We start from the raw sequence: 17,169 nt of genomic DNA, 5'->3' as shown, positions 1-17,169 counted from the left end.
TTCATGTGGGTAGGAACCCTGGAAACAGCATTCTGCAGAGATTGTGTTCTATGTATACGTACCATAGGACCTGTATCAGATGACTCACTAGATGAAGTAAAGACTTTTTAATTTTTCTTCCCTTGCAAATGATAGCTAAATTTATAAGGTATTACCTGTAGCCAACACTGCATTTGAGGATATGAGCAATGTTATTTGTTGTTGGTTTTTAAAGACAGTTAATAATTACCATAGAGAAAACCACATATAGAACGCTACTTAAATATTTTATTAGAGAGGTTTATCAAAAAAAATGATGAGGGATATCCGAGGCTGACTAAAATTTCAGCTCTGCAGGTGTGATATCGTCCCAAATTTTATTATTATTGCCTAGAAGAGATGAGGCTGAGAGTAATAAAAACTGCCAAATTTGCAGTGCGGTCAGTAAATTACCAGGAATGATGTATATTTTTTCAGCTGTTGCGAGAAGCGAAAGAGAAAGAGAAGCAGAGACTGGCCCATCAAGTTACAGTTGAAAGGACAGTACATTATGGGCTGCTTTTTGATGAGTTTCAAGGTTTGTCCCATCTTGAAGCTCTGGAAATTCTGTCAAATGAAAGTGAAGCCAAGGTACAGTATACAAGCTGCATAAATAACAAACACAATGTTTAGTGAAATACTTTTTGTAAGCATTAATCTCCTCATACAAGTCCCATTAAAGTCAATAAGAGTTTTTTCATTGACTTCAGTGGGCTTTGATTTGGTCCCAAGGGTCAATCCCTTATATCATGAAGTCAATGAGCATTTTCCGAGTGACTTCAGGAGGACCAGGATTTAGCATAAAGAAAGCAAGGAAATCTGCTATTGAAAGTTCTAGTTGTTAAGACATTATGTGTTCTGCATTTTTAAACCTGTTACACGGTGCTAATGCCCTTTCAAGCTTTATCAGAAGACTCAAGTGTAATGTTTTTATTAAAGGTGTTACCATTTATATTCAGGAACCTTGCACCAACTACACCAAGAGATTAATAAAATATAATGCATTCTAGATTATTTATTTAACTTCTAAATATTCTTTATTGCATTGTGTTATTATCCTGTTGTTGACCAACCCAAGATATAAATAGAGATGTAAGCAGTCTCTGTGGCTAGGTTTACACAGCAATGTAACCTAGGGTAACTGGGACTTGAGTCAGCTGACCCACATCAGGGAAACCTGGGCTTGAGCATCTACATTGCATTTTAACTAGGTTAAGAATTTTCTGACCCGTGCTCAAACCTAGGACTCTAATATCCACACTGCAGTGCACTGACCCAAGTCAAAAGTAACCATATTCCAGAGTGCCTAATGCCCCCCACCAATGTCAACATTCTAGCCCTAGGAACACGGTGTACTATGGGAAAACTCTACTGCCCACTCTGTTTCCTAACAGTGGTGGTGCTGTTGATGGGACTTGTGCCCATAGTTGGCCCTCCTCAAGGAGTACATGAGTGCATAAACTGCAAAGGGTATTACTCCATTGTTATGCAGGCACTAGTGGACCCCAGAGGCAGATTTATGAATGTCAGTGTGGGCTATAAAGGAGAAGTTAATGATGCCAGAGTTTTTTGCTACTCTGGAGTCTAGATTCATGGACAGGCTGGGACACTGTTCCTACCAAATGACATTGATATAAATGGTGTTACTGTCCCCACTGTTGTTATGGGGGAACCCGTGTACACTCTTTTGCCTTGGCTTATGAAACCATACCCTGATTTCAGAGGCCCAGGCAAAAAAAAGTTTAATTACACTCTAAGCAGGTGTAGAATGATTGTTGAATGTGCTTTTGGCAGATTAATATCCTGTTGGAGGTGTTTACAAACCCATTAGATGCCGGTGTAATTACTGCTGTCTGTGTTACTGTGGCTTGCTGTGCTCTTCACAACCTCTGTGAAGCCAGAGGTGAGCTATTTCCCTCTAAAAGGACCTATGACAGCAAGGGAACACTGGATTGGTATGCTCAGCTGGAAAGTGAAGCTAGCGTGGCGGGAGCTGATTGCACCCAAGCAGCAGAAGTAAGGGGTACTTTGTGTGCTCACATTACAGATTTGCATGGCCCAATGGGAGAGGGAGAATAGTACCTGTAGGAATGTGCTTTGAGGGGAGGGGAAAACTGGCTCATTTTTGGTGAGGGGGCAGTGTTTGGGAGGGGGTGGTCTTGATTGCCATGCAATGTAAGTCAAAATGACATGATAAAAAATAAATTTGTTGTGTTTGATAGTGTGCTTGTGCAAACTGCAGATCACTCACCCTGCAGAAGGAACATTCCAAAGGGGTCATACACTGTACCTGAGTCACCACCCTGTCTAAAGTCTTCTAACCCTGACCCAGCTGAAGACTGGTGCAGAAGCAGCCTCCAACGTTCAGCAGCTGGCACTTTCTTACTCTCACTTTTTACTAACAAGTCTCGAGAAGCAGCCAACGCTGTGATCCACTGGTCTGCCCAATAATCAAGTTCTTCAGCTCTTGGCAATCCCCCCAGGGGATCAAGAACTAGCTGCTTCCTTCCCTGCTCCGTTCCGACCAGGAATGTGTGGCCCCTGCCTGCATGACCCAGCTGGGGGATCGCTGCTGTCCTCCCGAAGATCCCATCTCTTAAAACACACACACACACCCGAGCATGGCTGCTGCAGGCTACAGACTGGTGAAGTGCATCCCAGGCTTGGGGTGCACTGTCCTCCAACACCCCCCAGGCCCTTATTCCTGTCCCCGCTGCATTCCAGGAGGCTGCAGGGAAGTTTGGGGACCAGCTCCCACTCACCACCCTGACAGTGCACACAGACAGGGCGTCCCTGCACACACAGCCCCAGGAAGGGCAGTGGGAGCCCAGGAGCAAGGGTCAGAAAACAGAGCGCCACACTGCAGAGAGAGGGAGTGGGAGAGCTCCTGGCTCACCACGGCCAGGGGGGTAATGATCCCCAACAGCCAGGAGCCACATCCCACCTGGCAAATTTGCTCCCTGCTCTGGGCAAGCTACGACAGCAAGGAGGCGCAGGAGCCAGAGCCACCAGTACTCCAGGAGGATGCAGGCACTTCCGGACCACTGTCCTGGCTGCTTGCTACTCTGCTGTCAGGAACTGTAGGATACGTCTGGAAGATTCTCAGGATCCCAAGTCAAACCGGGACCATGTGCACACAGGATAGCAATAGGGCTCCGACCCTAGGTCCAGGCTTAACTCTGGCTCAAACTCTACTACCCTATGGGGTCCTGGGATCTGAGCCCTAGGTTAGCACAATTGCAGTGTGGATGCAAGAGGGGGTTGACTTGAGTCCAGACTCAGACATGGGCTTATTGCTGTGTAGACAAACCCTGTAAGATTACTTTGAGACACATCCTTAGGTTAATAAGGTCTCTGTGACAGCTAGCTTTCAACTGTCAGTTTATTGGCTCTGCTGTTCATGCGTTCAGGAAAGCTTTGTTGCGCACTCAGTGGTGTCATTTATACATTGTGACATTTTTCCAAATACATTTCTCAGGGTATCTTCCTCCACCTTTTCCTTTTTAAGTCCATCTCTCTCTGCCCTCCCAAAAAATTGAAGTGTAAGGAATAGTTTTTCTTAAACAGAACGGTCCTGCTTTTTTAAAAGGGTCTCACTTCAGCCTCCTGTTTTTCTTGCACAAATAACTGCAGGCCCGTTTCCATAGCACTTTTGACACCTAATGTCCCTGTATTGTAGCATTGCACCTATTTCTAGGTGTAGAATTGTAAATACAAAAATCACAGTCAGATCCTATAAAAACAAAGAAGTAAAAACACCTTCACATTCATCATAGCCAAAACTTAGCTTGAGTCCATTTAAATTCAAGTTAACCAGAGCTCAGACTTCTTTATAATGAAATGAGGTTCATCTCTTGTAAGCAAGAGTGTTCAGTGCTTGGGTATCAACTGCAGATCAAGCAGCCTACATGGGGAGGAAAACTGACAGCAGTTTGGGGACTCTGCAAGGGTATTCCTAGTTGAAGAAGAAAACAGACTGGTGAGTGTCCATCAAAGACAGCCTATGCGAATTTGGTGGGACTAAGGCGGCTTGTGAAGAGAGCAGACTACTAACAGTCATTCCCTAGGTTCATAGCCTTTATTTTCAAAACTCTCAGTGGGCTAGAACCAGACTTTCTCCAGCACAATGATCTGCCATGACCACTGCATTCTTCAGAACAGTTGGACTGTCAGTAATGTGGATAAGCTCTGTGGGAGTAGGGAACAGGGCCACTACTCTGGAATTCCCTGCCACAGCTGTTCAGGCTGACAGGGAGTCTTCCCCTCTGCTCTTCCTACCCACTCTCTTCACCAGAGCCTTCCCAGAATAATTATAAGATGTTAAAATAAATTGGTTTTAATCCAAAAAATGTGCTCAAATATCTTGTAAGGCTTGTGTAATATTTGTAAGAAATTCGGATACCAAGTGGATGAACACATAATTAATCCCTAGGTAAGGTAGGTTGATAGATTAGATAAAAGACCTGATCTTTTAATGGGAGTTCTTGTCTACTGCTCAACACACCTTGAGGTCAGGAACAAAATTTGTAATTTCAGAGGGGTGAAAGAGAGGGGTGATTTGGGTTAGTAGTGATCACTGTCATTTCCTTCTTCAGATTCAGTCATTTTTAACATCACTTAATGGAGAGGAATTAGAAACTGTGAAAAATGACTTAATTGCTATTAAAGAGATCTTCATTCCAAAGGACTCAAATAATGAAGAGGATCAAGAAAAAAAAGGTAATTAAAAAAATACTGGCATATCCCAGGTGAGACCTGTTAAATCTGTGTTTAATTAAAAAAAACTTTAATCCAAACTAGCATGCTTTAATTAATTGAGAGTTGACAGCAGACAGAAAATTTGGAGTGCGTTTCTCTATAATACCCTAACATTCTTCAAAAGAAGTAAATACAATGGAGACTAGGGAAGCTTGGATTGTTAGATGTTCATTTCAGACTCAGTTGATTCACATTCTGGTTTATAGACTCTACTTATAAAATTGTGCATGCACCACAGGCTAAAAGTTTAGGGGAGTTCAGCAATGATTTTGTACCGTAATGGCTGTATCCAGTACACAGTGGGTGAGATCCTTACCCCTGCTCCAGCAACTTTACACCAGATAAAAGGGCTTGTGTGACATAAAAGGGTCCTAAAAGCCCCAGTTCCTGCTGAGAGAGAATTCCCCTCACACAGGTACTGTTGAAGAAAGCCATAGGGCTGCCTCCAAGGCTTCTCTTTGCAAGTCCTGACTTAGGAGGTGTGCTGGGGGGCAGCCAGGGCATGTTACAGGCCGGGCTGCAGTATACAGCACTGAGGGGATTCCAGACCATGCTGTGGTTGAGAGGGCAGCCTAGGGAGGTTTCCATAGAGAGACCCTTAGGGCTGCCTATGTTATGCCAGGGGCCTCTGCAGCCTCTGAAACAGGACAGAATCAGAAGGTTGAATAGGTAGCTTAAAGCCACCGTAGTCCCCTCTCCTCCTGGGTTGTGCACTCTGAATTGATCTCTTGAAATCAATGGAAATGGACTCTATCCTCAGTAACTTAGAAGACCATGTTTTACATATAAGGGTCTTCTCCGAATCTCAGGGATGCAGGCCTATACGACCTTACATTTTGCAAAATATTGAGAGATGTGTGACCAAGAATCTGAAATTAAGAATCACTGAAATAAAACCTTATTTAAAAGAAGTGTCTAGAGATATTTCATTGTTGACACCACCTGGGGCAGCAGCAACTTCTATTCTGTTCTACTCTACATATTTCCCTCATCACCGTAGTCTCCTAGCACCTTCCAATAGTTTATTAAGCAAAAAGGGACTAACATCTGTCTCATGTGGTTTGTTCTTTCATCCTCTCCTCAAGGGAAAGCTGTGTGTGCAGTAAAGTGTTTTAGTTTGGTATGGTTGTTTTTTTAATGTAAACACTGCTTTGAGTTTATACTAGAGAGAGCACATCAAAGAAACATGGCTTGCATTTGGAGTGGAAAGTGGTGAGGTCTGTGATGGTCCTTAATGCCTGAAGAATTCATTCCACAGCCTCTCAACGGCCCCCAAGAACGCTCTGTCTCCAGCACACATGAGCTTTACACTTAAGGTGGAAAGTTCCCTTGTGCCTGAGGAGGGGAGTTGTCAACCAATGTCTTCATTCTCAAGCTCTGAGCAATCGTTTAGATATGCTAAGCCTAAGCCATAGAGCTCCTTGAAGATAAAGACTGAAGCAAAAAACATTGCAGATTTTGCTTTGCAAAAGCAAATCAGTAGGAAGACCAAAATACATCCTCCCTTGTGACAGAGGAAATAATAACCACAGACAAGTTCAATGCAGCTTGGAGCGAGAGAATGGTCTTCAGAAAGTGCAACAGTTATTTTAGGCTGCAGTAGGATCAACTACTGTTCAAGGTGACTCATTTCCTTTAACCACAATAAGTGCACATTGGGCAGCATTCACCATGGTGCAGAAAGCCAGGCAATTCCTATGCACCAAAGGCAGTATAATACAGTGTGTTGTGTATCCCTTTGTGATCAGCCCTTTAGTGGTGGACAGGATTTGCCCTCTCCTTCTGCACAGAGGCATATGTCACCCATACTGCATAAGCAGCAATCCGACAAGGGAACTTTCATATCTTGTACACATCACATGATGTCTGTCCACAGATATTTACAAACAATTAAGGGGACGATGTCAACTTGCTTTTTTTTTTAATACGAGAGGATGAAGGAGACTATAAAAATATTAAATATTTAAATGTTTAATATCTGGCCGTACACAGAATTACTAAAGGAGATAGAAAGAGAAATCTGGCCTTTGAGAAATGGAGAGGAGACCCATTTTCTTTTCAGATATTTGTAACATGCTTACAGGCAGCTGTGTTGAATCTCTTGAGGACAAAGTTGCCAGCTATTTGGTTTATATATCCTAGTGTTTTGCTGCTCAGCTAGCAAACTTTCATGTAGATTAACTAGATTTTTTGCTACAACTCAGTCTCCTGAGGGCTGAAATACTTTAGTCTAACCCTAGTTGTGCTCAATATGAGGGTAACTAAATGAAGTTAATGGCCTGTGATATACTGGACATAAGACTAATGATCCCTTCTGGCCTTAAACTCTGTGAAACGATGAACAAGATAAACCCTTATGGGAAAGTCCTATATAATTTAAGAGGGATGAAATCAATAAGGTTCTGTAGAAATTACTCTAAAATCTAATAGAAATTCACAGAGCATCTAATCCTTTCTATGGGCCTGCTCCAGAGCCCACTGAGCTGAGAAGGAGTCTTTCCACAGACTTCAGTGAGCTTTGGAGCAGGCCTTAAAGACTTTTTTTTTTTAACTATTGTGACAAAGCTCTGTCCTTGCCTCCATGGGTCCCGCGTTTCCTGGTGGATTTCGCTAGCCTCAGAGGCTCACTGTGACCTCCACGTAACCCTTCTCTCTCTAGAGACAAGGGTCAGTCTACTGAGCCATTTTCCTCATAGGCCAGCAAGGGAGGTGAGGAGAAGTTATCCTTCCTTGCACAATCTCCGTTGTCTCCCAGTCTCAGTGATTAATCAGGGGGCAGAGCGGGGGGAGCCCAGGCCCACCCTCTACTTCGGGCTCCAGCCCAGGGACCCTAATAGTATCAGCTATGGTAGCTGACCTTTTAGAAACATGACATGTACAATTCCCTGGGCTGCTTCCCCCACAGCAGCCCTCACTTCCTCAAGCTCCACTTCACCCTTACCTCAGGGCCTCCTTCCTTGTACCTGATATGGTGTGTACTACTCAGCCTCTCCAACAGCGCAACTTCCTCCCACAACTCCTGACATGCACACCCACCTGACTGACTGGGAGAGTTTTAACTAGTTTCAGCCAGCCCCTGATTGGCTTCAGGTGTCCCAATCAACCTAGCGCTCTCCCTGCCTTCTGCCTTCTTAATTGGCCCCAGGTGTCTTAATTGACCTGGAGCAGCTGCCATTTCACTTATCCTGGTACCAGGGATTTGTTTATCCTGGAGCTAATATAGCCATCTGGCCTTGCCCCGTCACACTATCCTATAGAATTATATACAGTAGTAAGGATATAATTTTGTATTACATTTTATAGGATGGTTTGAAAACTATGGAAAAATGATAATTTTCTATAGGACCTTTCCATGAGGGCTGGGCTGGCATCTCTGTGGTGAGGACACCCTCATGAGACACTTGAGTTTCAGTGCTTGCTGCTGCCTTTCCCTTGTGATTGGCCATGCACGGAGCATTGCAAAGACACTGTGCACATCTCCTTACATTGCCCTGCAATGTCCTCACTAGACAACATCTTTGAGGGTGCCTAAGAGAATCCTACTTATCTTTTCTCAGCCAGACTGAAATGTGGGATCTTCAGGAAGGGTGTAAAAACTAGGATAATGGGAGAAGGGGTTTCCTGTGACCCTTGGGAGGCCTGTGTGACAGGAACACCAAGCCATTCCCTGAATTTAACACATGCATTCCTAAGTGTCTTTATTGAGTGCAGCCAATGCATAAAGGCCCTATAAAACTTAAAGAATTCAGTTAATAGGCCCATAAAGGGCAATAATCTGTCATTTTAAAATAAATATGATATCCAGCATCTTTAAATTTAATTCTATTAATGATGTAAATGTTTGTTCCCCCAACAGAGCACAGTTTTATTAACTGTTGCAGGTTTCTAATTCAGACAGCCTTCGTTTGCCAACGGCTATATAATTTAAGCCACGTTTCTATTCTCCACTTACTGTGGTTCATGTTTCTGATCCTATTTACAAAACCAAATGTAGCTTCCCAGGTTGCACTGAGGTGTGTCCTTCCCAGAGCAGATTCTTGGTCTTTTTTCTTTTTTTCTTTGATTTATTTACCTAAAATGATTTGTTTAGGGCCCTTCGGCATATTGCCATGATATAGTCCTTATCTACATTGGGGAAAATGCGGTGTGCTTAGTACTATTTAACATGTTTTTCAAGCACACACTGAGCACCTCGTGTGAACAAGGACAGTGCTGTTTAATTATGAGTTAGCTGGTCATGGTGAAACCCACTGCAAATAAGAGGTGTGTTCTTAACTTGACTTAGATAACTCAGGTTAAAATCCCAGCAAAGACAAGGTAGTTGTAGTTTTATTGTTAGTAAGCAAGTAGAGTTAAACCACAATTCCCCTATTGTCTTTAATTCAACTCACTAACTTGTGTTAAAACAACAACTGCCTTGTCATCAGTGGGATTTTAATTAGAACCTTTTTTCCCCCCAGTGAAGACATGGTCCTAGACAAGATGTTCTTGACCATGTTAAGTTCTGTCTAGGTGCTCAGCAGTACCTAAAAACATGTTAAGTGACATTATGTTGGCTAACTGTCTTGCTAAAGACACCGTGTTTTCCCATTGTAGACAAGGTAATTTTGTAGACAACAGGATTTTATAGCGCTACGGTATCATTTGGCTGTGCTCTACGTATACAAAAGATAAGAGATTTAGCTGGAAGAAAAATACTTCCTTACCTTCAAATAAACTGTTTGGGGGGTTTGTTTCTTTGCTGTAACCTTGAGGATCCATCCTGGACCATTTCTCACCTTCTGCTGCTGCTCCAAGGATGTTACTAGAGCTTTTCAGCTGCAGTTATCTCTGTGGAGACGGCACAAGAGAAAGATATAGGAAGATCTCTGGAGGGCACTTTTGGGAAAGCTCGTTTGCATAAATCTCATTCTTGGCAACTTTGGGATTGGGTGTGTAGCCCGTTTCCATGCCATCTTTAGGATCAGTCAGACGGGTACAATCAGCATCCACAGGCGTAAGGGGAAAGGGCACTTCTTGCTTCCAAAGGGCCAAATGTGTTTTTGCAGTAGTTTTCTGTTTCCTTTCAAACTGTGTTAATATTCGTGCCCAACGAAAGATGAGGATACCTGAAAAAGTGACTGTACTTAATTCTTAAGGCTACGTTAATATCAGTGACTTCACATGTCACCACCTGACATTAAGGGACAAGGTAACTGAACTGGGTATCAAATTTTATATTCCACAAGTTATCAGAAGTTCTGATACTTGTACAATGTGTCAGTGAACAGCTTCTATAGTTTCAGTAGGCTGCAAATAATGACACAGTTCAACATAGACTTTTAAAAATAAATGAAGCCAACATTGAAATAATAACCCTGAATACAAGAAAACTTGCTCAACACTGTCAAAAGATCAGCAATATTGGGTCAGACCAACGATCCTTCCAGCCCAGCATCCTGTTTTCTGGTCATGCTCTCTGAAGCATCTGGCACTGGCCATTGTCAGAACAGGGCAATTTCAAGTGATTCATCTCCTGTCTTTCAGTCCCAGCTTCTGGCAGTTGGAGGTGTAGGGACGCCTGGAGCATAGGGTTGCATCTCTGACCATCTTGGTTAGTAGCGACTGATGGACCTATTCTCCATGAACTTGTCAAATTCTTTTTTGAACCCAGTTACACTTCTGGCCTTCACAACATCCCATGGCAACGAGTCCCACAGATTGACTGTGTGCTGTGAAGAAGTACTTTCCTGTGTTTGTTTTAAAGCTGCTGCCTATTAATTTCTTCAGGTGACCCCTAGTTCTTGTGTTTTGTGAAAGGGTAAATAAGACTTCCCTATTCACTTTCTCCACATCATTCATGGTTGTATTGACCTCTGTCATATCCTCTCTTTATTCATCTCTTTTCTAAGCTGAACATTCCCAGTCTTTGTAATCTCTTCTCTTATTGACCGGTTCCATACCGTTAATCATTTTTGTTGCCCATATCTTTTCCATTTCTAATTTCATCTTTTATGAGATGGGGCAACCAGAACTGCACACCGTATTCGAGGTGTGGGCATACCATGGATTAATATAGGGCATTATGATATTTCTGTTTCATTGTTTATTCTTTTCCCAGTGGTTCTTAACATTGCTAGCTTTTCTGACTGCCGCTGCACATTGAGTGGATGGTGTCAGAGAATTATCCATGATGATTCCAAGATTTCTTTCTTGAGTGGTAACAGGTAATTTAGACCCCATCATTTTGTATGTCCATTACTTTGCATTTATCAACATTGAATTTTATCTGCCTTTTTGTTGCCCAGTCACCCAGTTTTGTAAAATCCCTTTGTAATTCTTTGCAGTCAGCTTTGGACTTAACTTTGAGTAATTTTGCATTGTCTACAAATTTTCCCACCTCCCTGTTCACCCCTTTTCCAGATCATTAATGAACATGTTGAGCAGCACTGGTCCCAGTTCAGATCTTTAGGGGGGATCCTGCCATTTACCTCTCTCCATTATGAAAACTGTCCATTTATTTCTATGCATTGTTTTCTAGCTTTTAATAAATTACTGATCCATAAGAGGATCTTCCCCTTCTTATTCCATGACTGCTTAGTGTGCTTAAGAGCCTTTGGTGAGGGACCTGGTCAAAGACTTTGTGAAAGTCCAAGTCACTGTATTGTTTGGCTCACCCTTGTCCACATGTTTGTTGACACTCTCAAAGAATTGTAATAGATTGGTGAGACGTGATTTCCCTTTACAAAAGCTGTGTTGACTCCTCCACAAGATATTGTTTTTATGTGTCTGATAATTCTGTTCTTTACTATAGTGTCAACCAATTTGATAGATACTGAAGTGAGGTTTACCGGCCTGTAAAAGCCAAGGTCACCATTGGAGTCTTTTATAAAATCAGCATTATGTTAGCTATCCTCCAGTCATCTAGTACAGAGGCTTATTTAAGCGATAGGTTACATACCATAGTAAGTAATTCTGAAATTTCATATTTGAATCTCTTCAAAAATTCTTAGGTGAATACCACCTTGTTCTGGTGATTTATTACTGTTAAATTTATCAGTTTATTCCAAAACCTCCTCAATCTGGACAGTTCCTCAGATTTGTCACCTAAAAAGAATGGCTCAGATGTGGGGATCTCCTCCACATCCTCTGCCATGAAGATCGATGCAAAGAATTCAGTTAGCATCTCCATGACAGCCTTGTCTTCCTTGAGTGCTCTTTTAGCAACTCACTCGCTTGGTGGCACAACTGATTGTTTGGCAGGATTCCTGCTTCTGATGTACTTAAAAACAATGTTGCTGGTTTTTTTTCTCTCTTTAGCTAATGGCACCTCAAAGTCTGTCTTGTCCTGCCTAATTATACTTTTACACTTGACTTGCCAGAGTTTGTGCTCCTTTCTATTTTCCTCACTAAGATTTGACTTCCAATTTTTTAAGGATGCTTTTTCACCTCTAACAGCCTCTTTTACTCTGCTGTTTACCATTGGGGAATTTTTGTGGCTCTTCCTTTTTTTTGCATATACATTTTGTTTGAGCCTAAACTAGTCTCATTGTTGACCTGGTGGGATCACCTCTAAGCGAGACAGGATAGTTCAGTGTCTAGGCCAGGTCAGTTAAAGAGTTGGTGTTATCAATTATTCATATTTACTTATATGGCACTGAGTTGTGTGTGGTTCTTTACATGTAAGGAGATGGGTTCCTGCCTCAAACAGATTATAATGTCAGGTTCTGCCAGCTTTACTCATGCTGAGTAGTACCTTATTTTGTACATCATCCTATCAAAATCAGTTAAACTAATTGCAGAGTATGGTACGGTACTTTTGAAATGGAGTGGGGTTGGAATCACCCTGTGCAGAGGGTTAGCATAGCAATCATAGAATCATAGAATCATAGAATATCAGGGTTGGAAGGGACCCCTGAAGGTCATCTAGTCCAACCCCCTGCTCGAAGCAGGACCAATTCCCAGTTAAATGATCCCAGCCAGGGCTTTGTCAAGCCTGACCTTAAAAACCTCTAAGGAAGGAGATTCTACCACCTCCCTAGGTAATGTCTTAGTCCCATTAAACCCTATTTTGAGGAGGTAAGGATGGAAAATGTATCCCTAGCTAATAAATGAATAGATAAAAATGGAGACAAAACAAATCTTGATGTGCTTATCCGTAGCATGATCAGGGTTAGAAAGCTGTTTAGTCATATTTCCCCAGAAGGGTGCTAATGTGGATTCCGACACATGGTAGATCCAACCAACCAAACTAAGATACTTTTAGGAGATTACATAGATAAAATGGTAGAATTGCTTGGCAGAAATTGTCATCATGGAAAGCATTATCTGTGAAGCCAAAGATAAACTAAAAGATAGTAAAATATATGCATCTTGGGAAGCCCCACAGAAAGAACACAATAGGCCCTAGGGAAACAATGGTTGTAGTTTGAGCTGTCACAGGCAAACAAAAGGAATCTATACGACCAAGATGGAGTTCAAGCACAGAGAATCTGTGGTTTACTCACAAACATTCTACAGTGAGAGAAAGTCCTGCCCCTTAGACCAGTGGTTCTCAAACTTTTTTTCATGGACCACTTGAAATTGCCGAGGGTCTCAGCGGACCACTTAATAATCTTTCCAAATGTTGTTTGTACCGTTAGCTAACTATTGTAAAGCACTTTGGATAAAAGAGCTATATTAAAAAAACCTTAAAAATAATTAACTTTTTTTTGTTCTACAAATAAAAGCACACAACTCAAATTTTAATATCAGTTACCTTTCTAATGCAATGGATGTGTCCTCTCTCTTCCACCGTGGCAGCCCCCAAGCTGGGGCTGGTAAGGAGGGGTCTCTTTCTCTCTCCCCCACTGCAGCAGTCCTTGAGGTGGGACTGAGAAGGAGGGGGGGTCTGTCCCTCTCTCCCCCGCCACAGAAGCCACAGAGCTCAACCTGGGAAGGAGGGCCATCTCTCCCCGGCAGCCGCAGCCCTGGAGCTGGAGAAAGTCACCTCTTTCTCTTGCCACCGCAGTCCTGCACATTCCAAATTCCCCCCACCTCCTCTTCTCACTCCACTGCCCCCTCCCACCTACCTTTATTTCCCCCCAAGGCCACCACCTCACCTTACATGTGTATCTTCTCCTGGGTCCAGGCAACCTAATTAGTGGAGCCACACCTGCGCAGCTCCACTGATTAGGTGGGTGGCCCTTCATTCTTTTGTGTGCGGCCGCCCAGGCGCACACCTTAGAGGGAACTATCCGTGGACCACCTGAATGGAGCTCACGGACCACAGTTTGAGAACCTCTGCCATAGACTAAACCACAAAAATGAAAGTTTTGCTTAACCAGAGTTAAGGAAATTACCCTTTTTAGCTGTAGTCCCCACAGTGTGAAAGGAATTATTTTGGGGAAGTTTTGTGGTCTGTGTTATACAGGAGGTCAGACTAGATGATCACAGTGATCACGTCTGTCCTTAGAACCTATGAATAAGCAGGAAACACCCTTTACCTTATGTTCTCTGGTTATGCTGCTCTGTTGTGTATATATATTCTCATTTGAGAAAAGGGGCTTATTTATTGGGGGTTGTATGTGTTCTTCCCTGGTGATTCTGCTGACCCACTGCAATTCTGGGGAGGTAAGCCACGACCTGTGACTTATACAGAATCATAGAAATGAAGGGCTGGAAGGGACTTCAAGAGGTCATCTAGTCCATCCTTCTATGCTAAGGCAGAACCAAATATACCTAGACCATCCCTTACAGGTGATTGTCTAACCTGTTCTTAAAAATATACATCTAGTTCTTGCCTCTGCTGTCTCCCTGTTTTCTTTTGATGGAACAAAGAGTGGAGACATGCAAATTTTGTTAGACTAACCAATGCTGGTTCTCTAGTGCTAGAAATATGTTGGGATATGATCTTTGATTTGATTTTTGGATGCTACAACAAAAACAACACTTTCAGAAATAATCTTATTTCCTTTTGCAGCAGACATGGAAGAAGAGTTTGTTAGCATGCTTACTGAGCTACTGTTTGAATTGCACGTTGCTGCCACTCCTGACAAACTTAATAAGGTTGGTGCAAGTTACAGAACCTGCCTCCACTCCGTAGTATAAAGAAGAGCTAGTGGGCACTGCTCTGAAATTTGATGTAGAGCAGTATCTAGGGTGGCAGATCAGAGCGCAAATGGTGGATGGCACAGAGATGTTAAATAGAGAGAGCTGTGGTAGAAGAGATTAGGTGAGTCAGACCAGAACCAGGGGGCCAGACTAGCTAGCTACTCTCTCACTGACAAGCCAGAATGATGGGCCGCACAAAGAAATCTCAAAGTGGGGAAAGCTTTAGTAGATAGAATACGGATCTTTACATGAGGGTTTGGTTTGGTGTATTATGGTCCGTCTACACAGACCGCAGCAGGTCTACAGACTCAGGGTAGCAGGGCTCGTGTTAGCACTGTCAAAATAGCTGTGTAGAGAGCGCATTGAAGTTGCAGCTTTGGCTCTGAAGCCCAACCCCCTCCAAAGGCTTCAGTGCCTGAACTCCAGCCTGGGATGCAACTTCATCCCCAGCACTGGCTACCCCACTGTTTTGAGAGCACTAGCACAAGTACCACTAGCCTCAGCCCATCAACCCAGGCTGGAAGGCTCGCTCCCATGGCCTGGGTAGATGTATCGTTAGGTGCATCTACACCACAGTTAAAAACCCATGGTTGGCCCATGACAGTTGGCGTAGGCTTGGGCTAAGGGGCTGTTTAATTGCAATGTAGACATTCAGGCTCAGGCTGCACCCCGAGCTCTGAGACCGTCCCACCTCACAGGATCCTAGAACCTGGGCTTCAGCCAAAACCTAAACACCTACATTGCAGTTAAACAGCACCTTAGCCCGAGTCAGCTGGTATGGGCCAGCCCTGAGTTTTTAAACTGTGGTGTAGGTGTATCCTTACTGGCCAGCGACACAGTTCAGCATCAGAATTAAATTTAGCATTGGTCATGTTCATTTTTCTGCGGGAGTACTCCGAACATTCTAAGCTTGAAACAAAATGTTATCACTTCTAATTAGAATTGGCATTTTTAAAAAAAGTGATTAATGCCACATTAATTATCTGGAAAGACATCACTGATGCTGTTTCTGCTTTGATCCACTTATCGGCTTGGTACTAAGCAGTTCAAAATCCAGTTGCTTTCTTTCTAATTTCCTTTCTGAACTTGGACTTATTTTAGCTTATTCAAAGAATTTGCTTATTTTTTCTTTCTTTATAAAAATTCTGCTTCACTTTTCCACTCAGATCTTAGTTTTCTTCTTCTTTTATTTCTTAGATACATCCTGCATAAAACTGAGGTTTTGGTAACCTTAGTCTTAATGATAGCTCTATATGCAGATTAAGGGCAGTATAATATAGTTCAGTATATGGCCATAGGTGAGCAATGCTTCAGTGGACAAAAAGATTTTCTCCTATGTACATGCCTGATGTAAATAAGAATTTTGAGTGGAACAGTAAAACTAGGTAAAGAAAAATGTATTGTTAACTTGTGTTTCAGCAACATTATTTGATCTTCCACACTTGAGTAATAGGAGTTTTTTTTATGGGGTTTGTTTGGCAGGCTAGGAAAAAAGCTCATGACTGGCTGAAAGAAACCAACTTCTCCACATCACTAGACTTGGAAGAGAAGCCAGAGGAAAACAAACAGGAGGAACAAAAGACTGAACAAGGAGGAGGAGATGGTGGTGATAAAACAGAAGAAAAGAAAAATAAAACTGTGGAGGTAAAATAGTCCTAGAAGGAGAAATTTCATAAACAAAATCATAATCTCTTTGGCTGGATTCTCTAAACAACCAGCATTGGTGCTTCATCCTTATGTGTGGTACTGTTGTTTTTAATATCTCCAGAGGGAGAAGTTATTTAGTTTTATAAAGGAACTTAAAAGAGTTGGTAATCAATAGCCATGAGCCCAGTTCTGCAAACCTTACTTATATATGTATTTTTCACTATTAGATGATTCTTATGAGTAAATAATTAACAGGATCAGGACCTCTGCCAATAGTAACTTTTTAAGCTTTAAAAAAATTAAAAGCCTCAAATATACCTTTTACACAAAAGATTAAATTCAGGGAGATGGGAAAATCCTATGGTGTTTTGTCCGTAGCAATGTACCATATTTAAAGTAATGTCTCAGAATTTGGTAGTGGCTCTTACTTCAGGTGTCAATAAATGAAAAAAAATATGATCAACTTATATTTAAAATTATGGATAAACAGATGTGCGAAGTAGCAATATTATTAACTAGTCAAACCAAAAGGTATTGATTTTTTTTATGAAAGGTCTTTCTTAATGCTAAATATACCCAGTGGTGCTATTGCCTTCTGTGGATATAGAAGAGTACACAGAAGTCACCTACTACAGGAGAGGCCCAACAAAGAAAATAACAGAACGCCACTAGCTG

General features: G+C 42.3%; 1 protein-coding gene across 3 annotated transcripts in view; it reads left to right on the top strand.

The window, feature by feature from the left end:
- Window positions 1–17,169, top strand: part of FAM114A1 (family with sequence similarity 114 member A1) — a 67,763-nt gene that overhangs the window by 36,802 nt on the left and 13,792 nt on the right. For 2 of the 3 annotated variants that reach the window (XM_077814605.1, XM_077814604.1), the window contains exons 7-10: window positions 457–609; window positions 4,614–4,737; window positions 14,717–14,802; window positions 16,330–16,491. In XM_077814605.1, coding sequence (XP_077670731.1) covers window positions 457–609; window positions 4,614–4,737; window positions 14,717–14,802; window positions 16,330–16,491 — 525 coding nt within the window. The remainder of the gene's footprint in view (window positions 1–456; window positions 610–4,613; window positions 4,738–14,716; window positions 14,803–16,329; window positions 16,492–17,169) is intronic. The other variant, XM_077814606.1, reaches the window with a different exon arrangement.

Source organism: Eretmochelys imbricata, chromosome 4 (genome assembly GCF_965152235.1).
Source record: "Eretmochelys imbricata isolate rEreImb1 chromosome 4, rEreImb1.hap1, whole genome shotgun sequence".
In the NCBI taxonomy this organism is placed as follows: Eukaryota; Metazoa; Chordata; order Testudines; family Cheloniidae; genus Eretmochelys; species Eretmochelys imbricata.
The sequence above is the reverse complement of the archived record's forward strand: the minus strand, read 5'-3'. Positions and strand labels throughout refer to the sequence as shown.